Here is a 25008-nt window from a genome sequence, read left to right on the forward strand (position 1 = left end):
AAAGGTTAAGGAATTTTTTTTTATTTTTTACAAATTAAGACTATGTAGATTTCATATATTTCTGAATCAAAAACACCTTTATCTTCACAGTATGAGTTAGAGAATGCAGCCTGAGCTGAAAACCAAGGAACTAGAAAAGAAAAGTGGTAATTACAATGATTACTGTATTAAAAACTGTTAGGCATTTTCCTTAAAAGTAGTTTTTCATATCTTGTTATTCTTGGCACTGTTTCTAAAGAAAAACTCCTTCATCCCAAGCAAAAAAGCACAAGAGGTGGAGTTTGGCTTCAGGAAATGTAATGCAGATTCTCAGGCCTGGAAGAGAATCACCTAATTTACAGAGAGTTGCTAACGGGGGCTTAATAAGAAGGAAGTCCCTTTAAAGTTCTCAGGCCAGAGGCTGGAGGTAGCAGCTACAACAGGGCAGCATCCTCTGTAGAAGTAAGCCATTCTGGGCAGCAGGCCACTCCAGGAATAGCACAGCCTGGGAAGAGACTCATGGGATGGATGGCAGTGATGTGGTGTACTGGGAGCCAGATAGCCACCATGTCAAACTGTGCACTGGTTGTGAATAAAAAGCAAAACCAAGTTCATGGCTGTCAATTCCGACTCACAGCAACCCTGTAAGACAGAGTAGAACTGCCCCATAGGGTTTCCAAGGAGTGGCCAGTGGATTCGAACTGCTGACCTTCTGGTTAGCAGCCGAACTCTTAATCACTGTGCCACCAGGGCTCTGGTTGTGAACAAGGAGAGCCAAAAATGGTGTCCTACTGGCAATGAGCTTTATGGCTCCGTCCTCCTTACTGAAGCCCTGGGAGTAGCCAGAGCCATAGCTGTTCCTGATGCTGCCCTTCTGTGCCAGCTGTGACACCACACAGAGAAAGATCTGGTGAGCTCCAATAGTATTGCCCACTCACACTTGCAACCACAAAGCTGCAGGAACTCAGGTTGCTCACAGGTTTGGTCACCTGGCATCTGCCTGGAAGAAGGCTGTAGATTTCTGGAAACAGGTGAACACACCAAAAACTGAAGTGTACCTGTAAAATGGACATTTATCTACCGCCTCAAATCTCTGGCCTGCTGCCACCTATTAACATCCAGGTGGGGGACACAGAAAAGTGTACTGGAGGACTGTTACAATTGTCACCTCCCATGTCATCACAGCCCCATTAGGTTGATCTGAACATAGAACCACTCAGTTGGTAGAAGAGATTTTGTCCCCCCAACCCCCCCCCAAACAGGTCCTCATTTAGGTTTGTCTGGCAGGATTAGTTACAATTAGCCCCGGGGACTCTACCTTTCCCCTGCCTATCCTTCCTCTCTTGGGACTCTTAATCACAGTCACCTGGTAGAGGCCATTTGGCGACTAAGGTGAGAACAAATAAAAAAAATAAAGACCAAGAGAAATTTGGGAATTCTACGCTATACCCTGCCATACCTACCCAGCCATTTAATAAATGCCTGACAAGAATTAGTCTTCCCTTTGTGCTGAAATCCTCCCACCCCATGGATGGAAAGCAGGCAGAATCCCTGAGGGTCAGGCAAGGGGTGGGAGAAGGAACACACACAAATCTGCGTTTTCTTTGTGACGGCAACGCGTAAATGGGTGTTTGCCAGGCCAGCAGCAACTTGGGCAGCTCAGAGGAAGCAAAGCATCCACCAATAGAGGCTCTTCGTTTTCTTTCAGAGGTTGACAGAAGCTCAGATAATAATGAGCCCCAGGAACAACAGGACCAGCAAACTTCTTTCCAATCAAAACACACTGCCCAGCCCCACGGGAACTGTGCACAAACCAAACGCCGCCGCAGTGGTTCTCTACCAACAGTTCAGGTCCACCTGGTGAAGACTGGAAAGTGGACTCCTGGAGTTTGCTTCCTCTGCTGGTCCCACTCCTCATGATGGTGGACTGGTGGCCTGAGCAGGGGAAGAGGCTGAGCAGGGCAAGAGTCTAGGGATGGGGCTGACAGAAAAGGGAGCAGGGAAGAACCCCAGAAATATGAAGCCAAACTCCAAACTATATTCTGCTAATCAGTTTTTTGATCAAAAAATTCAAAATAGAGAAAACCACAAAGTACAAAAGTTTTTCTGATGCTTTTCATTATCACAGAACACGCCACCTGTAATGTGTGCAAAGAGGAAATGAGGGGTGGTGGAAGAGGAAGACAAATTGGGAAAGGCTGGGTGGTCATTTCACTTCTTCTCTTTTTTCTTGTCCTAGAAATGGAGAAAAATCACCCAATTAAATTTTTGGCATGTGACATTCAAGCTAAAACTCCAGAGTCAGCCAATAAGCAGCTGCCTTTGGTTAGGGATTAGAAGGGATCAGTACGGTACAGAGGAATGACAAATGCTCCCTTAGCTCAGCAATAATGGCATGTTAGCTCTTTCCCTGGTGCTTCCCAAAGCTGCTGGTCAGTAAGGCAGACCTGAGAATAACAGTTAGGCAGCGCCGCCATAACCCTCCCTGACACCACGTGGGCTGCCTGACCACTTTGGCTTCTCCCAACCATCACAGCTCGGATCCACCCACAGAAGGCTGCAGACTAGCAGTCTACTCTAAGAGAGCAAAACCGAAACAAGAGGCCAAGACCACCAACTTTCCATTAGGCCTGGGAAGTGCTCCACCCTGAAGACGCATGTACCATAGCCATAAGCCAACATTCAGAAATAATTTAGTAGAACTCTTCATTCGATCTTCAGTGGAAGCCCAATATAGTAAATAGGTGAAAGTTCAGCTGCTTTGACTGGAACTGGGGTGCCTATTTGGTGCTCAGTGCAGCCGCCGCACAGCCCAGACAGAGAACCACCAAATCCACCTAGTCACCTAATTCCACCACCACCGCACTGTCTACCGTTCCCTAAGAGGGTCTGTACAGAAAAGCTCGTGGTGACTCCATTTGTTCATCTACTGCTGGATTACACTATATTTGACGCTAACACTATACAGGAAATCCTGGTGGTGTAGTGGTTAAGTGCTACAGCTGCTAACCAAAGGGTTGGCAGTTCGAATCCGCCAGGCGCTCCTTGGAAACTCTATGGGGGCAGTTCTACTCTGTTCTATAGGGTTGCTGTGAGTCGGAATCGACTCAGTGGCACTGGGTTTGGTTGGGTTTTTTGAACCCTATACATAATGCTCCTTTGGAAAAAAAGTGAATTTAACAAAGGGATAAAATCTACTTCTACAATTTATTGACAAAAGCTGGCTTCAAATATTACACAACACCCTCTGGAATATTTTTTTGAGTCATAATTATCTCTGTTGTTGCTGTGCTGTGGAACTGATTCCAACTCATAATGACCCCATGTGACAAAGCAGAACTGCCTCACAGGGTTTTCTAGGCTCTAATTTTTATGGAGGCAGATGACCAGGTCTTTCTCCTGCAGAACCACAGGGTGAGTTCAAATTGCCAACCTTTTGGTTAGCAGCAAGTGCTTAACTGTTGTGCTACCGTGGCTCCTATCATTATTATCTTTACAGCCTTTAAGTTTTTCATCTAATAGATTCTTTTCTGAAGTTCTTTTCCCTTTAATACTAATCTCAGGATTGGTAGTAAGAAAATGTGGATTGCTTTTACTTGTTTCTTTTTCTCCATCAGCTAAAGGCTTTCTTCTGGTTTACCTCTTACTCAGCAGCCTGCCTTATAGATACCCTGGACCTACAGTATGTGAACAAGTTTTGAAATCTGTAGTAAACACAGATGCTGAGCTCAGAGGCATTCTCTCATCTTCAGATGGTGAGCTGACTAACCTTCTCATTCATAGCCAGGATCATCATGAGTTTTCTGAATAGAGTAACAAAATCCAGGAAGAGGTCAATGCAGTGCCTGAAAGAAAAGTATCAATTCATGAAACTGACTCCCCACTCTCCAATACCTCAAAGTCCACAAAGGTGCAGAACATACACCCCACCCTATCCCCCAGAGTCAGCTTCTCAACACCCCACCACCAACCAAGTGAGTAAAAGGATCCAAAAAACAGCTGTGGAGTGGAATGGCATGCCTCACCCTTCATGCTCATTAAAAACCAGTTCTCACACTCACCAGATATAATCCTTATCTCCATTTTCAGCCTTTTCAATAATAAGTTGAGTATCAAAAAGGACAAAGCCACACATGACCACCAGCCCCACATACAGGTTTGCCTAATTAAAGAAGAATGAGATGAATTTACCATAAGGTAGACACTGCGGAGAAAAAAAGACATACTTTCTTCTGGTTCTCAGCTACTTGAGAGTTTATCAAATACTAATCCTACTCACATTAATGGGAAATGAAGCCTACAATGAAGACCATGTTATTTCCCTAGACACAGTTCTGCACTCTTATTTTTAGGTCACTGGAAAAGCGTCCCTCATTTTAATAAGGATCCATTGCTGGACTGGCAAATGGTCTTCTCCTTACTCAGCAACACCCAACCACTGCTCACTCTGCACTTTCATCCCGAGCAGAGGGCTCCATGCTAGGAGGGTTAGCGGGGAGCCTTGAAGAGCACTGCCCAGCAAAGGTGAGCATCCTGGAGGACTCTTAGTGTAGCCTGCTTTGGGGTTAAGAAAGAAAAAGCAGTGTGAGGCAAATGGCTGCTGGCAAGTTATATGCAAAATCTCACCTGGAAAAGCCACATGGAGCCAAAGAAAAGGTTGCTCAGGGAAGACAAGACCATCAGGCTCATAGCTGACATCAAGAAACCTATAACAGAGGGCAAAAAGCTGTCTTCAGAGAAGCCAAAGAAAAGTAAAGCAGTCCCGTTAAGGCCAGTCCTTATTTTTCCAAAAAGAAAATTCAAGGCTTTCAATTTCAATCCAACAGCCACAAGGGAATTACAGGGATAAGAGCTGAGTCTTAGTGAGGATTTTGGCCAGAGGGGAAACCCTCTCCCTGCTTTCCCGCCCATACTTACCTCCCAGGAAGAGGTAGCTACGACGTCTGGCATAGAGCGCACTCAGGGTGAAGGAGGTGAAGATCATTGCTGTACCCATGAAAGCAGTGGGAAGGATGCTGTTAAAGAAAAAAGACCACTGGATTGAGGGCTACAGGTTTACAGTGTATATACAAAATGTATGTTCATAGAGGGTAAAAAAACACAAACAACAACAACAAAAAAACAAACCCTTTGCCATAGAGGGAATTCCGACTCATAGCAACCCCTACAGGGCAGAGTAAAACTGCCCCATGGAGTTTCCAAGGAGCGGCTGGTGGATTTGAACTGCCGACCTTTTGTTTAGCAGCTAAGCTCTTAACCCCTGCGCCATCAGGGCCCTAAAAGACGTAAGACGCTACTAAAATACTTACCTGGGGTTGATGAAAATGCACAACTCCAGGGCAGGGCCCAGGCCAACTCCTAGAAAACAAAACACCAGGATACAACATTAGCATCAACTCTTGCAGAGAACCCTCATCCAAAAGTCGGTCATTAATAGCAAAGGTATGCCCATGTGCCTTAAAAAAAAAAAAAAAAAAAAAAAACTGGACTCCTCTTTCCTCCCGTTGTTTTCAAGAGAATTTACACTCCTGAGTTACTTATTTGTAGACACAACTGCAAAACTCTTTTTAGCTGAAAATCATGGGTGACCCTAGAAGGAACAGATATTTAAAAAAATTAAAAAAAAGCAGACATGTCAAATATTTTCAAGTTAAATTATAAGGCTGCAAAACACTGAGGGGTGACATGAGACTGTAATGTGGACCAGATCAGGGTTAGGATAAAGGGAGAATAAGTAAAGCAATGCCTTGTGGCCAGCTACCTTGCAGTCATGCAGGACTGCTTCTCTTCGGGGCAAAAAAGGCCAGACTGGTTTGGCGGGGCGCACCTGCCAACTCCAGGGCGCGGTGACGACCTGCTCTAGCTCCACTCTGCCTATTCGCCTCTCTCTGATAATTCCACCTGTTAATGCCTTAAAAAGCTAGCCTTCCTTGATCCAAAAATCTTTAACCCCAAATCCCTTTCCTTTCTATAATTTCTTCACTTTACAGATCAGACTGTCACTCAGAACAAGTTGTGTTAACTCAAGTGTTGCTTTGCCATTATTTTTATTAGGTAGTATGAGTCCTGTTTTCCCTTAATGGTAATTCCAAAGAGCTGTGCTTTATAAATTCCTTTTCTGAGAATCAGTAAAGTGCCCTGGACAAGAGATTTCAATGTATAGCTTTAATTAACTGTTTGCAAGGCTCAGAACAGATGCTCCTGTGACAGTTGCCAGTGTGGGCCAAACTAAGTCAAATTCTCATGCCTAATTTAGTCCCATGCCTAGCATTAACAAATTACGCTATCTAAGCTCTTGAACCTCAGTCATTCAAGCACACGATGCCTATTTTTGGATACAAAAGTGGAAGTCACAGTCCCTGGTCATAAAGAGCTTAATCTCTGGATGAGGAAGCAGGCGGTACCTATATGAAATAAAAAAGCAGCACTTGACAAAATACACTCAAATTCAGGATCGGATAGGACAGTGTTAGAGGAAACCAGAAGGGTGAGGCAAGATAACCAGAGTGGAGTCAGATGCATCAAAGAAGATTCTATGAGGGCTCTTCTGAAGGAATTGTATCACTGGAATAGGCAGACAATAGGTGTGTGCCAACTGGAGCAAATCTGAATAGATACAAATCTCAGGCCTTAGAAAGAGGTACTAAAAATACACTTTCCCCATTCAAAATTAGACCAACCCTTCAAAATACCTGTAAGGAAAGCAAATCCTGCAAGAAGTCCCAGTCTTTTTTGCTCAGTTTCACGGCTATGAGGTGTTGCCATCAGCCAGATCATCAATCCCAGGGAGCCCAGGGCAGAAAGCAGACCAGCCTGTCAGAGCCAGAGTCAATAATTAAATACCTGAAAGTTCCAAATTTATTTTACAAGACCTTACTGAGTTCAAATACTCATCTTAACTTCCTAATATTTGCTTCAAATCTGGAAGCAGTGAAAAAGGCAGTGTTTTCTCAAGACTAGGGGCTACGGCAAGAAGCCAAACACCTTAAAGGACAGAGTTAGGACCACAGGGGATGCTGGAGGCTCTTCTGGTTTCATGGAGGAGCCCATCAACTACAGTACAACTGCTAGGACCCAACTACCCACATCAAATCATATGTGAGTCTTTCCCATGAAACAGGAGACGTAAACCAAGTGACAGGTACTTGAAGTATATTCCAGTGTGTAGAACTAGAATTGCGATTATGTGGAAATGATCTCTTTTTGATCATTTAAAACACATACACACACACACAAAAAGACAGAGCTCTTTTGGTTATCCTCCAATCGTCCCTTCTACTCCTTCTGGCCTAGTCCAAACTCTCCCTCAATACAGGCAAATGAGTTGTTGAAGGTCTTCACCCAGCTACGCAGTATCAGTGTAAATTAAATGATAATTAACCATACAACCAATGGTTTGTATCTAAGTACTCCACAGTCACTCGGACTTCACTCAAAAAAGAGGAAGAATGGAGGAAAAGACAAAAGGCTACTGTGCAAAAGAACCCCAGTACGTATGCCATGCCTCCACTGCAGTGAAGTCTTATAAGGAAGCATACCATTCAGTGTCAGGGTTAAGACAATTCTGTTTTCAGTATCTATAAGGGGCAGAGTTACCAGAAAATTTAAATGGCCTGATTTATATGCCCTGATTTAATGGTTGGCTGAGTTCAGATCCCAAAGTACTGATAAGGATTAAGGAGGGGCACAGGCTTAAGCCACCTTGCTGAGTGGGTTTCTTCCTAACACAATTTGTGCCATGGCAACCAGGAGAGAAAATTGCTCTTACCTGAATGAAGTGAGTCACCACATGGACATAGGCCCCTGCAGCAGCCACAAACATACAGAGGGCAAAGCTGGCATAGACCTTCTTCAGGTGCTGCTGTGTCGAGGGGGTTCTAGGAAAGAATGTTAACAACAACTATCACTCAGGACCAACACCATCTCCAAGCCAAGAATCAGTTTTCCCTCTCCTTTCCTTCCCAAGGAATATGTGAAAATTATACTACAAAGAGTCTGAGATACTCTGAAGAGAGCATATTATAACAAAAAAATAGAGTACATTTTGAAAATAGGTTAACAAAGAATCTTAAATGCTGAGGATGGGCCAAATCCTAAGATAATGAACAATAAATATGCAAGCTAAAATAACTAAATGACTTCTCAATGACCACACTGCAGCCCTTAGCATCTGGGTACTTCTATCAGTTCTTCTGGGGTCTAGAAAAGTTAATTTGTTAGCTTATAAATACAAAAGTTAATAAACTAGGAAAAGGAAAAGAAACCACATATAAAAGGAAAGGTAATAAGAAATTGCAGTCAAGGTCAAAATACTTACATGTGGGAAAATTTTAAGAGCGCATCAAAGTTGATCTTCCGATCAAATACGTTCATGGTGCCGGAGTCTGTGGCACACAGCCTCTGCTCTGAAGAATCAAGAACGGGAAGAGAGGTTGCTTTAAAGGTACTGGAACATATGATATACCACAAATAACTTTTTTATAAAAATAGTAACAGTATACAAGTTTGGAAAAAAGAAAGATATCCAAACTCCCACTGCCTTAACATAACCTATTTAATTTTTATGTATTTCCTCCTAGAATATATTTGCAATAATACTCAACCACTTTAAAGGAGACAAAGGAAATGAACCCATCTTCTTCTCCCCTAAATTATTTGGTTACTATCATTTCCTTTGTTATTTCAGAAGGTAGTTTGCCCCTTTAAAGGAGAGTTTGCTTTTTTAAAGAAATTCTCAATTAGCAATCTAAAATGACTCAGTCACTGGAACATGAAGCAATTTTATAAGATGCTAGAAAATTCCTTCAGGAAAGGCACAGAACCTCAAGGATTTAAATAAATAAATAACAAAGCTGAGTTTTGGCACTAGGACTTGAATTTTAAAGATGTACATGTAGTAACTTTCTACCTAATGCATTTTACAATTGAACTGAAAGACATTCACAATTTAAAAAGGAGGCAAGTTCCTATCTCTATGAAAATGGAATTCATGCAGAAGGGATTATTTCTGTATTTTACTTTTTGACATACTTTTAGAATCTTACAGAAAAGTTAAAACAGTAGAAAGAATTCCTGTATACTCTCACCCAGATTTCCTGAATGTTCATACTTTATCACATTTGCTTTGTCCTCTCTCTATATATAACAATATATAATACAGAGCAGCTCATAAATACTAATTTTTTTCTACCTGTGCAGACTGGATGTGCCTTTATCCCTAAATATCTCCATGATCAAAATCAGATACAATACTATAATCTCATCTATAGACCTTACTCAGATTTTGCCAACTGTCCCAATATGTTCGAAAGGGTATATATGGGCATTTTTAAACTGAACTATATCTAGGTTATATCATATCAATACCATAAAATCAGGTCCTTAAGTTTTGCTCCCTATTTCACATGCAATCCTCAAAAAATAATGTTCAACCTATAGAGCTAAAAATCCAATGAAGGGCTTTCAGCTTTCCTAAATATAAACTCTCCAAATTCTTATTAGACTCAAATCCACTTCAAATTTATCAAAAAAGGGTAGGAGGAGAGGATTCAAACATAAAAGGTAAGCTGTTTGAAAGACAAGCCAACTGCTTACTCACAAATCAGCACCTAGACCAATCAATGTTCAGCACGATTAATCTAGGCAATAAAAGTTACAACCCCAAGCCGATTTCCTGAGGAATCCTGGGCCAGTGGAGAGATGCCACTCTCACAGTCCACAAACATCAATACCATTTGATTCCCGAGGCTCTCCCACAACTAAAACAATCATGTTGGCTGCGTTTCTTTCTCAAATATTTTTTAACATATCGCTATAAAAAAATTAGAATAGCTGCCTTACGAAAATACCTCACGGGGGAGGGCACAATTGGCAAATAAACATAGAACACGTATTATTTGTGTAAAAATATTGTCACTCCCCCCCCCCCTTCCTTCTCTCACCAACATCCCTACTCACCTAGATACTCTGGCTAGTTTCTGCTCTTAAGGATAAGTACAGTAACGAGATGCAGAACCTACTAAAGCTGTTGCTTTCGCCTCTAAGTCATGGGCTTCTGGGCCCTCTTGATTTAGATGGTGCAATTATTGCAGGCTGTTGCAGAGCCAGCCACAGTCTGCCATAACCATGATGAATATGTCCTCTAGAGAGCATACTTACAGGATGGCAGAATCCAGCATCTGGAAAGTATCTTTGTTTAAGGCTTTCATTACATCCCTAATGACATCCCTAGACAGAACTTGCATCAATACTGAAGCAACCTTCAGAGCCAAGTTCTTAGAATTCACAAACAGCAACGGTAAATTACCTCTTGCCTCCAATTTCAAGAGTTAAAAAAGGGGGGTAGGGGGAGCAGGTAAATCGTCAGATACCCAAGGGAAGTGTTAGTCAGAAAGGGCAACACTCATGTAACTGGACCCCATTCAGTGGAAATTGTGGGCGGGGAGAATGACAGACTCCTCTTTCCCGGTTTGCTCTTCAGCATTTCCCAAGGGGTACCAACTGCCTCTTTTGGGGGCCCTCTTAAAATTCTTGATGGAAAAACCAAAACCATCAAAGGCTGTGTGTTGGAGGTGTCTAACAGAAACTTCTCCTTGTTTTAGTAGTGGCTTGTGGTTTAAAAAAAAAAAAAAAAAAACCCACATACAAGAACGAGATAAAATAAAAACTTCAGTTTTCCAACATCACTACTTACATATTCCAAATTTTAAGTGAAACATGTAACCACCATCGGAAACCCTGGGGGTGTAGTGGTTAACACCTACGTCTGCTAACAAAATGTCAGCAGTTCGAATCCACCAGGTGCTCCTTGGAAACTCTATGTGGCAGTTCTACCCTGTCCTATAGGGTCGCTATGAGTCGGAATCGACTCGACAGCAAAGAGGTTTTTTTTTGCAACCACCATATTTTCTTGATGCAAACATATGCAGCAGTTTTTAATAACAGCTTTATGGGGGGGGAGAGAAATGCAGTGGACATACACATTTAATGCAGTAAGACAATTTTTTCAGAAATATTAAAATGTGAGGGAAAAAGGTCTTAGAATCAAGGAAATATGACAGTTTACTCTAGCTCTGTTTCAAATAATCAAGAACTCATGTGCAGGTAGGTAATTAGATAAAATCGTTGTTTCAAATTTTGTCAGACAGAATAAACTTATCAGGTTTCCAGCCTCAACCAGTTGTACTCAGAAGCCACACATTAAAGATACCTACATTTCAATGGCCAATATGCAAACTCAGCTGAACAAGATTAAATTGCATTCATAACTCAAAAATAGCAGCTACCGTATCAAAAGTATTTTCAGTTCCAGTAACAGTTGTTCTTAAAGGAGCCTGCCATATTCAAAATCACTAACCAAGTTACTTAACTAACATTGCAAAGAGGTCCCACAGTCAAATGAAAATCTTTGTTTTTAAAAAAGTACAAGTTGCTAAAAAATGCTTCAATATAACACACATCTAAGTCATTATGAAATTAGTATCAACATGGTCTCACCCTGGACCCCAACTCGTACAGGAATCTAGAAATTGGATTTTCTTTCCTACTTCCCAGTTCTAGAGATACTCAACCGTAAAACAGTACAATGTGGCTAGTGATTCCGGAGTCAAGGAGAATCTGCCTACACTCATTTGTGAGGCAGGGGTAAATATTCAGGTGTTAATCATTACCAATTTTCTTTAATTCGGTTCAGAGCCTCATTTTATTCTCCTATCCTTAGGAGAACAGGAAGCTCCAAATTTGCCAGGGCTGTTTCACGCACAGACTGCTGATGCTCTATTGGAAGCGTGACCATTCTGTGGTTCCCTGAGCCAGCCTCCTCTGCCAGAGCCAAAACAAAAAAAAAACTGAGACCTTACTGCATAGCTTTACCAAGAAAAGCAAACTTAAGTAAACACATTGTTTTAAGTTAGGTATTACTGTGGTCTCTTTCTGCCCTTTTTAGGAGGGGGGAGGGACAACAGGGGCGGAAAGGAGGAGACAGACATTCTTATCATTGGTCACCTAAGCCTACTGCCCTCTAGTGGATTCCGACATAGCGACCTTATAGGACAGGGCAGAGCTACCCCATAGTTTCCAAAGAGCGCCTGGTGGATTTGAACTGCCAACCTTTTGGTTAGCAGCTGCAGCACTTTACCACTATACCACCATAGGGTTTCCCTAGGTCATCTAGGTCCTGTTAAGTCTTTTGCTGTTTTGTTCCAGGTATCTTTCTTTGCCCTTGTTCTAAAATGTAAGATTATGACCAAGGGCCAAGCCTTAAAAAAAAAAAAAACCACAATCCTATTACAACATCAGTAAGTACAGTGGTATGAAACATGTCAAAGTGGCCAAGAGCGACGCAAAACAGAAACCATCATGCATAGCAGGCATTAAAAAAAAAAAAAAAAAATCCTTTCCTTTGAAAAAGAAAAGTCTGCTGAATGCTGGAGCCAGGACAGAAGCTATCTCAGTATACTAGCAACATTAAACCAGCAAGTCGAAGAAATATTGTTGATCATTTAATTAAAGGTTAGTTTGTGAGTTATACAGTTCTTCATTCCTGTTATTAATTCACCCATCTTCAAGCCTGTTCCCACACTTCTAGAAGGGACCAAATTAATATGCAAAGAAAAAGCCCATGTAGTTTAAAAAAGGGGGAATAGTTTGTAATTTTTCACTAGTTCTTCCTATTGAATAGTTTACAGACTTTGTATACAGCCAGGTCCCAGGCATAGTGGTTAAGCATACAGCCTGCTGAGTTTGAAACTTGGCTGTTATTCCTTAGCTTTGCGACATGCAACAAGTTTCTGACATTTAACCTCTGTGTGCATCAGTTTCCTCACCTGTAAAAACAGGGTTGAGGACTAAGTGAGATAAAACAAGTACTTAAAATAGCCCTTTGTACACAGGAGGAGCTCAGTACATATTAACCACTGTCACTGGTGTAAATGCCCATTACCCTCATGTACTCAGTACAATCTATGGAAAATGCCTCTGATTCTTCCTTTCAAAAGTCTAGTTTTAGAAGGTGTTTATCCCAGGCCTAATTTACATATGCCCTGTCAATTTTTTTTTTAATCTTATTAAACCATTAACTCACAAATAGCTATATTCTGAAGACTTTATATTTGCCCAAATGAGAGTAAAATTAAATGGAAAGGGGGGATTTAAAGGAATTTAAAAGAACTTGATAAATCTTTTTACTGGTTAAAACTGCTTTCACAGCCATTTTAACCAGCAATAACCAGTAATGGTTAATATGTACTGAGCTCCTCTAGCACATTTACACTGTACCTCCTGTCCCGAAGGGCCGCAAGGTGTTTTGAGACAGCCTAATAGCCCTTAAGTGATAAACTGATATGGTAGAGAATTTGATGACACAAATGGTCATTAGCTTGATTCTTCTCCTGCCACCCCTAGGAGGTAGGTCAGTTCTGTTTCAGGGTAATCCAAGGAAGTCCATTTCAACTAGGGCTGGGCTGTGATCATCCCAGATCTCATGGATCCCTGAAGTCCCAGACTCTCCCTTAACTTGAATCAAAACTTTGAATTATCAAACACAATTCTGTCTTCTAGGGCTGCCTCAAAACCAAACCAGTAACTGGAGATGGAATGCCAGTTAAGTAAATATTGCCTTCAATAAATTAGCTTTTGTACGAAACTTCTGACACCTTACAGTAGGAAAGAGCAAGCTTTCATTAAGGCAGTTCCAGCCACAGGCCAACAGAAATTTAAAAAAAGAAAAAAATTAACATATACTGATTCTTACTACATTCCTCTGTATTTTTCGGTATTTCTACAAACCTCTCCCTCTCTGTAAAAACTGTTTGACTGACACTGACTCATAAAAAGGCCCCAATGTCCTAAACACTTAATCTTCTTCAAGTATAAATGAGCAATCCCTTCTCGGTAACACCTTATTTAGCCCAAATGATTAGCAGGCATAGATTAGAACAAACAGCCGCCCACTCAACCCTCACCCTTGAAGCCCTTTTTTCAAGTTCTTTGGATTCCAGTTGTGCAGGAACTTCTCACACTTTAGGTTGTAAGCAGAACTTTCATCTGATTCTGCGCAGTATCCGCCAGACTTAAAAAGCAATCAAGAATCTCCAGAGCAACTCTAGGCCCCATTGTCTTAAATGCTAGCAAGTGGCCATCTAAGATGCATCAGTGGGTCTCAACCCACCTAGAGCAAAGGAGAATGAAGAGCACCAAAGACACAAGGTAATTATAAGCCCAAGAGACAGAAAGGGCCACATCAACTACATCAGCCTGAGATCTGAAGAACTAGATGTGCCCGGCTACCATTGATCACTGCCCTAACAGAGAACCCCTGAAGGAGCAGGAAAGCAGTGGGATGCAGACCCCAAATTCTCGTAAAAAGACCAGACTTAATGGTCTGACTGAGACTGGAAGCACCCCGGTGGTCATGGTCTCCAGACCTTCTATTAGCCCAAGACAGGAACCATGCCCAAAGCCAACTCTTCAGACAGGAATTGGACTGGACAGTGGGATAGAAAATGACACTGGTGAAAATGAGCTTCTTGGATCAAGTAGACACATGAGACTACGTTGGCATCTCTTGTCTGGAAAGGAGATGAGAGGGCAAAGGGGGTTAGACGCTGGCCAAATGGACATGAAAAGAGAGAGTGGAGGGAAGGAGTGTATTGTCTCATTAGAGGGAGAGCACTTAGGAGTACATAGCAAGGTGTATATAAATTTTGGTATGAGAGACTGACTTGATTTGTAAACTTTCACTTAAAGCACAATTAAAAAAAAAAAAAAAAAACTAGACCCTGTTATCAGATCAAGAGCACTGTAACCTCAAATCAACATTCCTCAGATGGCTCAGAGCAGCACCTACTACTGCCAGGGGTCAATCAGGTGGCCCTAAAAGCCAACCCCTACAGCCTTTCTCTCCTGGTCTTGAATATTTGTCATGGGGAAAACAAAAATGTGTTTAACATAACAACTATAAAAGTCTCCATAAGATTTGGTTAGGAACTCTAGGGGAACAAAACTGGGTGGCATGGAAGATATTTCTACCAGGTTCTAAAGTCAAAGCAAAGTAGCAAAGAAATATTTCAAAGAGCATCATGATCCTAGTTAAAATGGCAATTAAAAAAACTGCACTATGTGACTTAAAAGTCACACTACGAAAACTCTTAAAAAGTCACAGTATGAAAAATCTTCATTTTTTACCCTTTTATTCATTATTGGTATCGATGCAACTCACTCTTACTCAGTGGTTTCCCCAAAGGAAAATATAATCCTTGGGTAGTTTATGAAACAAAGTGAAACTCTTCAGACTAGCAGTTTTATAGAAGGCACCACCGACTACATTTACATAAAATTTTATAACTTTCAAAGTGTTTTTATATACATCATCTCCCCCACCCCGATCTTCACCCAAACCCACGAGGAAAAAGGTAAGAATGATTAACCCTGCAGCCGTCCAGATAGACACGGTGACCCTACAGGACAGAGAAGAATTGTCCCATAGGGTTTCCATGGCAGTAATCTTCACAGAAACAGAGTGCCACGTTTTTCTCCCATGGAGCTGCTAGTGGGTTCCCACTGCTGACCTTTCAGTTAGCAGCCTAGGGCTTTATCACTGCGCCACCAGGACTTCTTAAGAATGATCAGTACCACTTTATACATTAAAAAACGAAGTTCAAAAAGGCAGAATAGTGGCACAGCACTGAATTTGGAGTCACAAGTCCTGCCATTTTCTACCATATAACCTTGGGAAATCATTTCACCTAAGACCATCTCAACTTCCTCATGTGTAGAATAAGGATGATTAACACCTGCTCTCCCCAGCTCACTAGCTTACTGAACGTCAGCAAGAAAATCTGTGAAACGTTTTAAGTGCTAAACACACATTAGTAATTACTGATCCGACCCATATCAAAACGTTAAATAAACAGCAGAGCCAGACCCAGATTCCTGGTCTTCTGGCCTCTAAAGTCCAGGGCTCTTTCTACTAGTCCACCCTACAGTAGGAAAGTAAGCTTTCATTAAGACAGTCCCAGCCACAGGCCAACAATCTTTAAAAAAAAAAAAAAAATTACACTGATTCTTACTACATTTTTCTGCATTTTTCAGTATTTCTACAATAAGCATGAGCTATATTCATAACTAGAAAAAAAAGGGAAATTCTGACTAAATATCTAGATTAATTTTATCTTCCCTATTGACACAGGGGCTGCAACGATGGGCTCAAACGTAGCGACGATTCTGAGGGCTGGCGCAGGACCAGGCAGCATCTCGTTCTGTTGTACACAGATAGGGGCACTGTGAGTTGAAACTGACTCGACCGCACCTAACAACAACATTCTTTAGGAGAGTTAAGACTGCAGGTCAATAAGGGCGAGAAGGGAAAAAAACGGTACTAAGCCATGTTTCCACAAGAAGAATAGAAGGAAAGTCTGGATTCAAATTACAGATTCCATTTCAAGGATTCAAATGATGTCCTCACTGGAGGAAAACAGCAAACGGAATCTAAATGTCAACATATTTTTGAGGCCAGAACAAAAAAATTTAGACAAAAAGGAATAAGGAAGCACGAAATAGAGTACACCTCATAATTAATTACACAAAGAAAAGTTCACAGAAGCTATAAGAAATACGGTCATGCAACTTAATCTTTCTCGAAACAATTCTTAAACTACACAATCGAAAGATAAACTACAAATAAATATCAATAAGTAACTAGAAAAGCCCATTCTTCATTAACCTTCAACCTTAAAATCCTTGCCTGTGTTTCTGGCACAGTCAGCTCCTCTACTGGGTTATGCATTCATAGGTTAACCATTGCTAGAACAGAGTCTCAAGTTCAGAAGGGTTTTTGTAGGTGTTCGGCCAATGAAAGGCTGATGAGGTAGGTCATGTAACCTGGCCTGGCCCGGGGTAGCGATTCCACAATAAACATCAAAAAATACCAAAGCCTACTTATTACCACAGCTCCAGCAAGTACGTCCAAAGGAAAAAAAACAACCACCCAGCCACGCCTTTCCTGAGTTGCCTTTTGAACAAGACGCCCACAAGGCTCGGGACCAAGCAAAACAAGGCCACCTTACCTGTCCAAAGGTAACCAATCAGAACAGAGAAGGCTGCCCTGCGGGCCTGGGAAGCCAGTCCGAGCCCCGGTCTCTTCTCACCTCACTCCTCTGCTGTTGGCTTCCAAATAACTAATGGGTCTCTCCGGTCACAAACGAGTGTGACATCACCCGCCCCGCCGTGACAGGGCAGCAAGCCTGACCAGGCCCCTCCGAGTCCCGGACCGCGGGCCCGGCCTCACTCCCAGAGGCTGCCCGGCCAGAGGCTTCGCTGCAAAGCAGGGAGCGGTCGGGTGGGGCGAGGGTGACAACAAACTCGTAAGGTTTCGCTTTCATTCGACTCGGAAAAAGGAGGAAGGGGTCAAAAGGCCCTGCGTCTACACTTTGCGGAGGAGGAAAGAGGAGAAAACCGGTGCCAGAGCAAGAAATGCACGTTAAGAAGGAGCCCGCGCCAGCACTCAGCGGGGAAGGGGAGCCTCGACGCCCCCCAGGACCCCGAACACTCCCCGCCCCTCCCCCCGGCCGATACAATCACGCATGCGCGCCACTAGTTCCCTAGTCTCACCCCTCCCCGCCCTCCGGAGTCCCATCGCCGACCAGGGCCACTTCCGACCAAAACACAGGCTACTCTCACTCCTGTCCTGGCAATATTACCCTCCTTTCCTTCTCTCGCTCCCTGGCTTCCCAGTCCCAGCTTCAGACGTTTCTTTTTACCCGTCTCTCACAAGCCAACAGCTCCTCCAACACCGGATGCACTTCTGGCTCTCCCAGGGTCCGCTCCAGACTCTTTCCCTAGCGCCCGCCCCTCGAAGAAATCCCCGCCTCCACGTCCTACGTAGGGCCAGTCCTCATTGGCCGTTGGCCGCACTCCTGCCGGCCTATTGGCTGTACGTGCGTAAACAACTGCTCCTTATTTCAGAACCATTAGCTAGGGCTCCTGTCAATCTAGACTCTGGCCACCAACAGGCGTCGTAGCAAAAGTTCTCCGCCTTCCTTCACACTGAGGAAGGATCACGGTTCCCGGCTGCCTCTAGCGGAGAAAGGGAAGAGCGGCAGGTCCCGCCCGAGACACAGTGGAGCCCCCAACGAACGACACTTCAGAAACCGCGCTCACAGGGGCCGATTTACCGTGAATTTAGTAGAGCTTTTTTAAGTTTCAGAGTACCTTTGAAAGCTCGGCGAATTCTCCAGGAAACCGAAGAGGAAACAGCAGCCCCAGCCCAGCATCGGAGGTCACCCAGCAGCCCAAGTGCAGTCTTGGGGCCGCGGGCGTTCTCGGCGGCTGCGGGCACCACCTCCCCATCCAGGGGTGGGGTGGGTGCGGCTTTTCAAACTCATAGTCACCGTGGGGTGCGTGGTAAAGGGGACGAGGGCGGCGACGACCTGGCCAAGCTGCCCCCTCGCAGCTCCCCATAGAGACCAAGCCAAAGGAGAGCAAAGGGCTGGAGTTCTCGGAGGGCTCGTCCCCAGCACGGAGCACCGCCTGTTCCAGAACTTCAGAGAAAGTTACAGAAGTGGCCTTACCAGTACGGAGTTGTGAAGCTGAAAAAAGAAATTCCTCAACTATCAATAATAAACTATTTTTTACAGGCCGTCTTTCTAATACCTCTATAAAAATAGTACAAAATGGTCATATGAAGAGGCAATCAACGAGTATGCAGCTAAAAAATGTGTTGTTGTTAGGTGCCACGCAGTTGGTTCCGACTCATAGCGACCCTATGCACAACAAAAGGAAACACTGCCCTGTCCTGAGCCATTCTTACAATCATTGTTACGCTTGAGCTCATTGTTGCAGTCACTGTGTCAATCCACCTCCTTATGGTCTTCCTCTTTTCCGCTGACCCTGTACTCTGCCAGGCATGATGTCCTCCAGGGACTGATCCCTCCTGACAACATGTCCAAAGTATGTAAGACGCAGTCTCACCAATCCTTGCCTCTAAGGAGAATTCTGGCCGCACTTCTTCCAAGACAGATTTGTTCATTCTTTTGGCAGTCCATGGTATGTATATTCAATATTCTTCACCAACACTACAATTCAAAGGTGTCAACTCTTCTTCTGTCTTCCTTATTCATTGTCCAGCTTTCACATGCATATGGTGCGATTGAAAATACCATGGCTTGGGTCAGGTGCACCTTAGTCTTCAGGGTGACATCTTTGCTCTTCAACACTTTGAAGAGGTCCTTTGCAGCAGATTTGCCCAATGCAGTGCGTCTTTTGTTTTCTTGACTGCTGCTTCCATGGGTGTTGATTGTGGATTCAAGTAAAATGAAATCCTTGACAACTTCAATCTTTTCTCCGTTTATGATGATGTTGCTCATTTGTCCAATTGTGAGGATTTTTGTTTTCTTTATGTTGAGGTGCAGTCCATATTGAAGGCTGTGTTCTTTGATCTTCATCAGTAAGTGCTTCAAGTCCTCTTCACTTTCAGCAAGCAAGGTTGTGTCATCTGCATAACGCAGGTTGCTAATGAGTCTTCCTTCAATCCTGATGCCCCATTCTTCATATAGTCCAGCTTCTCGTATTATTTGTTTAGCATATAGATTAAATAGGTATGGTGAAAGAATACAACCCTGACGCACACCTTTCCTGACTTTAAACCAATCTGTATCCCCTTGTTCTGTCTGAACAACTGCCTCTTGATCTATGTAAAGGTTCCTCATGAGCACAATTAAGTGTTCTGGAATTCCCATTCTTCACAATGTTATCCATAATTTCTTATGATCCACACAGTTGAATGCCTTTGCATAGTCAATAAAACACAGGTAAACATCCTTCTGGTATTCTCTGCTTTTAGCCAGGATCTATCTGACATCAGCGATGATATCCCTGTTTCCACATCTTCTTCTGAAACCGGCCTGAATTTCTGGCCGTTCCCTTTCGATATAATGCTGTAGCTGTTTTTGAATGATCTTCAGCAAAATTTTGCGTGTGTGTGATATTAATGATACTGTTCGATAATTTCCACATTCGGTCGGATCACCTTTCTTGGGAATAGGCATAAACATGGATCTCTTCCAGTCAGTTGGCCAGGAAGCTGTCCTCCGTATTTCTTGGCATGGACAAGTGAGCACCTCCAGCACTGCATCTGTTTGTTGAAACATCTCAATTGATATTGCATCAATTCCGGGAGCCTTGTTTTTCACCAATGTCTTCAGAGCAGCTTGGACTTCTTCCTTCAGTACCATCGGTTCCTGATCATATGCCACCTCTTGAAATGGTTGAATATCGACTAATTCGTTTTGGTATAATGACTGTGTATTCCTTCCATCTTCTTTTGATGCTTCCTGCATTGTTTAATATTTTCCCCATGGAATCCTTCACCATTGCAACTCGAGGCTTGATTTTTTTCTTCAGTTCTTTCAGCTTGAGAAACGCCGAGCATGTTCTTCCGTTTTGGTTCTCCATCTCTAGCTCTTTGCACATGTCATTATAATACTTTACTTTGTCTTCTCGAGACATCCTTTGAAATCTTCTGTGCAGTTCTTTTACCTCATCAATTCTTCCTTTTGCTTTAGCTGCTCGATGTTCGAGAGCAAGTTTCAGAGTCTCCTCTGACATCCATCTTGGTCTTTTCTTTCTTTCCTGTCTTTTCAGTGACCTCTTGCTTTCTTCATGGATGATGTCCTTGATGTCATTCCGCAACTCGTCTGGTCTTCGGTCACTAGTGTTCAATGCGTGAAATCTGTTCTTGAGATGGTCTCTAAATTCAGGTGGGATACACTCAAGGTCATATTTTGGCTCTCGTGGACTTGCTCTGATTTTGTTCACTTTCAGCTTGAACTTGCATATGAGCAATTGATGGTCTGTTCCACAGTCGGCCCCTGGCCTTGTTCTGACTGATGATATTGAGCTTTTCATCGTCCCTTTCCACAGATGTAGTCAATTTGATTTCTTTGTGTTCCACCTGGCAAGGTCCATGTGTATAGTCGCCGTTTATGTTGGTGAAAGAAGGTATTTGCAATGAAGAAGTCATTGGTCTTGCAAAATTCTATCATTCAATCTCTGGCATTGTTTCTATCACCAAGGCCATGTTTTCCAACTACTGGTCCTTCTTTGTTTCCAACTTTTGCATTCCAATCGCCAGTAATTATCAATGCATCTTGATTGCATGTTTGATCAATTTCAGACTGCAGCAGCTGATAAAAACTTCTATTTTTTCGTCTTTGGCCTTAGTGGTTGGTGTGTAAATTTGAATAATAGTCGTATTAACTGGTCTTCCTTGTAGGCATATGGGTATTATCCTATCACTGACAGCATTGTACTTCAGGATAGATCTTGAAATGTTCTTTTTGACGATGAATGCAACACCATTCCTCTTCGAGTTGTCATTCCCAGCATAGTAGACTATATGATTGTCCGATTCAAAATGGCCAATACCAGTCTATTTCAGCTCACTAATGCCTAGGATATCAATGTTTATGCATTCCATTTCATTTTTGATGATTTCCAATTTTCTTAGATTCATACTTTGTACATTCCAGGTTCTGATTATCAATGGATGTTTGCAGCTGTTTCTTCTCATTTTGAGTCGTGCCACATCAGCAAATGAAGGTCCCAAAAGCTTTACTCCATCCACGTCATTAAGGTTGACTCTACTTTGAGGAGGCAGCTCTTCCTCAGTCATCTTTTGAGTGCCTTCCAACCTGGGGGGCTCATCTTCTAGCACTATATCAGACAGTGTTCCGCTGCTATTCATAAGGTTTTCACTGGCTAATGCTTTTCAGAAGTAGACTGTCAGGTCCTTCTTCCTAGTCTGTCTTAGTCTGGAAGCTCAGCTGAAACCTGTCCTCCATGGGTGACCCTGCTGATATCTGAATACTGGTGGCATAGCTTCCAGCATCACAGCAACACGCAAGCCCCCACGGTACGACAAACTGACAGACCTGTGGGAGCTAAAAAAAAAAAAAGATTTAGACACGAAAAAACCAAAACCCATTGTTGAGTTATTCTGACTCATAGTGACTCTATAACGATCCTAGAGGACACAGTAGAACTGCCCCACGGGGTTTTCAGGGCCCTAAATTTTTACCAAAGCCACTGCCACACCTTTATCCCTTCGGTTAGCAGCCAAGCACTTAACCAGGCTGGCTCCTTTTATAGTGGTAGTGGTGGTAGTTCTTAGGTGCCCTGTAGTTAATTCTGACTCATAGCGACCCTATGTACAACAGAATGAAACACATCTGGTCCTATGCCATCCTCACAATCGTTGCTGTTTGAGCCCATTGTTGCAACCACTGTGTCCTGTCAATCCATCTCCTTCAATGTCTTCCTCTTTTTTGGTGACCCTCTACATTACCAAGCATGATGTCCTTCTCCAGACACTGATCCCTCCTGATAACATCTCCAAAGTAGGTGAGACAAGCCTCACCATCCTCGCTTCCAAGGAGCACTCTCACTTGTAATTCTTCCAAGACAAACTTGTTCGTTCTACTGGCAGTCCATGGTTTATTTGGTATTCTTCGCCAACACCATAATTCAAAGGCATCAGTTCTTCGGTCTTTCTTATTCATTGTCCAGTTTTCACATGCATATGAGGCGACTGAAAATACCATGTCTTGGTTCAGGTGCAGCTTAGTCCTCAAAGTTACACCTTTGCTTTTAGACGCTTTAAAGAGGTCTTTTGCAGCAGATTTGCGCAGTGCAATGTGTCTTTTAATGTTCTGGCTGCTGCTTCCATGGACGTTGATTAAGGATCCAAGTAAAATGTAATCCTTGACAACTGCAATCTTTTCTCCATTTATCATGATTTTGCTTATTGGCCCAGTTTTGAGGATTTTTGTTTTCTCCTTGTTGAGGTGTAATCCACACAGAAGGCTATGGTCTTTGATCTTCATCAGTAAGTGCTTCAAGTCCTCTTCACTTTCAGCAAGCACAGTTGTGTTATCTGCATATCGAGGGTTGTTAATGAGTCTTCCACCAATCCTAATGCCACGTTCTTCTTCACATAGTCCAGCTTCTTGGATTATTTGCTCAGCATACGGATTGAATAAGTATGGTGAAAGGATACAACCCTGATGCACACATTTCCTGATTTTAAACCATGCATTATCCCTTGGTTCTGTTCAAGGGATTGCCTCTTAGTCTATGTACAGTTTCCTCATTAGCACAATTAAATGTTTTGGAATTCCCATTCTTCACAATGTTAGCCATAATTTTTTAAGATCCACACAGTCAAATGCCTTTGCATAGTTAATAAAACACAGGTAAACATCTTTCTGGTATTCTCTGCTTTCAGCCAAGATTGATCAGACATTAGCAATGATATCCCTTGTTCCGTATCCTCTTCCGAGCCTGGCTTGAATTTCTGGCAGTTCCCTGTCGATGTACTGCTGCAACCATTTTTTATATTATCTTCAGTAAAGGTATTGTTACTTTTGTAAAGCCTGTGGTGTTTGTGGTTTGTCAACATTTTTAAATCTGTAATGATTTCTTTATTCACTTTATTACATAATTTTGTATAATTTAATTACATAACTTTGTATTAATAATTTTGTACTCTTAGAGTCCCAGAAATTGTATGTTTCAGGCCCCACAAAACAAAAGCCCGCACCCCCACCCCCTCATTTTACAGATGAAGAAACAGGCCGATGGACACAAAAGTTCCTGGCAAAATAAGGGAAGAAATTTAAAGTATCTGATCTACAGAGGTTAGATCTGAATCCAGGTTTTAGGTAATCAGTCACTTCATGGAGGAGAGAATACTTACCTTTTCAGTAAAGAATACAAATGCACATGTATGATTCGAAATACACAAACTCAAGTATGCAATAAATACAGTTTTATATTCTATAATGCAAACTAGTTTTTACTCTAAACTCTATTCCACCAGGGTGGAAACAAATGCATTTGCAGGCTGTTTGGGGATTATCTCCCTCTCCCACCCCAATTTCTGCCACAGTTCTGAGGTCAAAGTACGGGAACAGGACCTATATGTTTCTTGGTCTTCGATGGGCACAGAGGTTTTTACCTTTAGATTAATGTGGCTTTTTAAAGCATAGCAGCTGTTTCCATGCCTTACTTAAGGCACAAGAAATCTTTTGTCAGGATTTTTATTATAGAATTTACAGCCTAAAACAAAAGATTGCTAAGAGTTTAGCCTGCACAGTGATGACAAACACAAGCTATTTATTTATTGAGCACCTACTATATGTCAGGGACTGTTTTAGACATTTGTGGATACATCAGTGAGCAAAACACAAAGATCACTGCCCTCCTAGAGCCTACATTCTATCAAGGGGAGAAAAACTAAGCCATAACCATAATAAATTACATAACAAGAATATTATAAGTACCTGTAATGGTACTTATAATGAGGAGGGGGTCGCTATCGACTACAAACAATTTGTGTCTTTCCACAATGTCTTTATTAATTATTAAGCACACAGGTTCTTGGCTACCCTGGTCGCCAGAGGCCTCAGTCACCAAAAGGGTAAGAGAGAGAGAGCAAGCAAGCTTACAGCAAACAAAGTCCAAAGTCCAAGATCCAAAGTCCAAAGTCCGGAGACCTCTGTCACTCTTGATAGCGTTGTCTCGTTGGGCTCAGGAGCACTATGTCAGGCCTCTAACTCAGCAAGACTTTCGTCAAGCTAGGGTCATGGAGGGATCGACTTCCCTTCAGACTGAGTGGAGACCAGGGTGGCTCGAAGGCCAATCGCCCTTACTTCCAAACTCGGCTGGCTCTGGGACCTCGGTCGATCAACCTCTCGCACAAGGAGTTCTCTGGCAGGTGAAGGGTCTGCACCACCTCTCCACTGTCCAAAAGAGGGTGGCTCTGATATGCTCTGAGCAAAGCTGAGTCTTAGCGTTCCTTCTTTTATACATGTTGGGGCTCTCTGAGCCCTTTTGGCCAGTGTTGATAAGACCTTGTTTACGACTTAGTTGGAGCTCTTTGAGCCCGTTTGGTTAATATTGATAAGTCCTTGTTTGTGACTTAGCTGGTCTCAGTGTCTTCTGTTGATAAAGTTGTTTTTCTCCTCTAGGTTACAT

At 42.6% G+C, this 25008-nt stretch overlaps 1 protein-coding gene across 5 annotated transcripts; it reads right to left on the minus strand.

The window, feature by feature from the left end:
- TMBIM6 (transmembrane BAX inhibitor motif containing 6) lies at positions 1-24779 on the minus strand. Of its 5 annotated transcripts, none has more exons than XM_023556108.2 (10): positions 24480-24779; positions 8297-8384; positions 7748-7856; positions 6672-6792; positions 5289-5337; positions 4897-4994; positions 4606-4685; positions 4041-4141; positions 3749-3824; positions 1-2214 (listed from the first exon to the last, which is right to left on the minus strand). In XM_023556108.2, exons 2-10 carry the CDS (start codon positions 8350-8352, stop codon positions 2191-2193), a joined length of 714 nt encoding a protein of 237 aa, XP_023411876.1. In that variant the 5' UTR covers positions 8353-8384; positions 24480-24779; the 3' UTR covers positions 1-2190. The 5 variants fall into 5 exon arrangements, with proteins under 5 accessions (XP_023411876.1, XP_010594756.1, XP_023411869.1 ...); XM_010596454.3 differs by lacking the exon at positions 24480-24779 and adding an exon at positions 17736-17854; XM_023556101.2 differs by lacking the exon at positions 24480-24779 and adding an exon at positions 17747-17809.
- Between the last annotated feature and the right edge of the window lie 229 nt (positions 24780-25008).

The sequence above is a fragment of the Loxodonta africana genome, chromosome 4 (assembly GCF_030014295.1).
Source record: "Loxodonta africana isolate mLoxAfr1 chromosome 4, mLoxAfr1.hap2, whole genome shotgun sequence".
Classification (NCBI taxonomy): Eukaryota; Metazoa; Chordata; class Mammalia; order Proboscidea; family Elephantidae; genus Loxodonta; species Loxodonta africana.

Coding starts and splice junctions, on each gene's coding strand:
- TMBIM6 (XM_023556108.2), bottom strand. CDS start 8,352: ATGAACGTATTTGATCGGAAGATCAACTTTGATGCGCTCTTAAAATTT. Junction 6,793..7,747: donor TGGTGACTCACTTCATTCAG/GTAAGAGCAATT, acceptor TGGCTCTGACAG/GCTGGTCTGCTTTCTGCCCT. Junction 4,995..5,288: donor TGCATTTTCATCAACCCCAG/GTAAGTATTTTA, acceptor TTTCTTTAACAG/CATCCTTCCCACTGCTTTCA.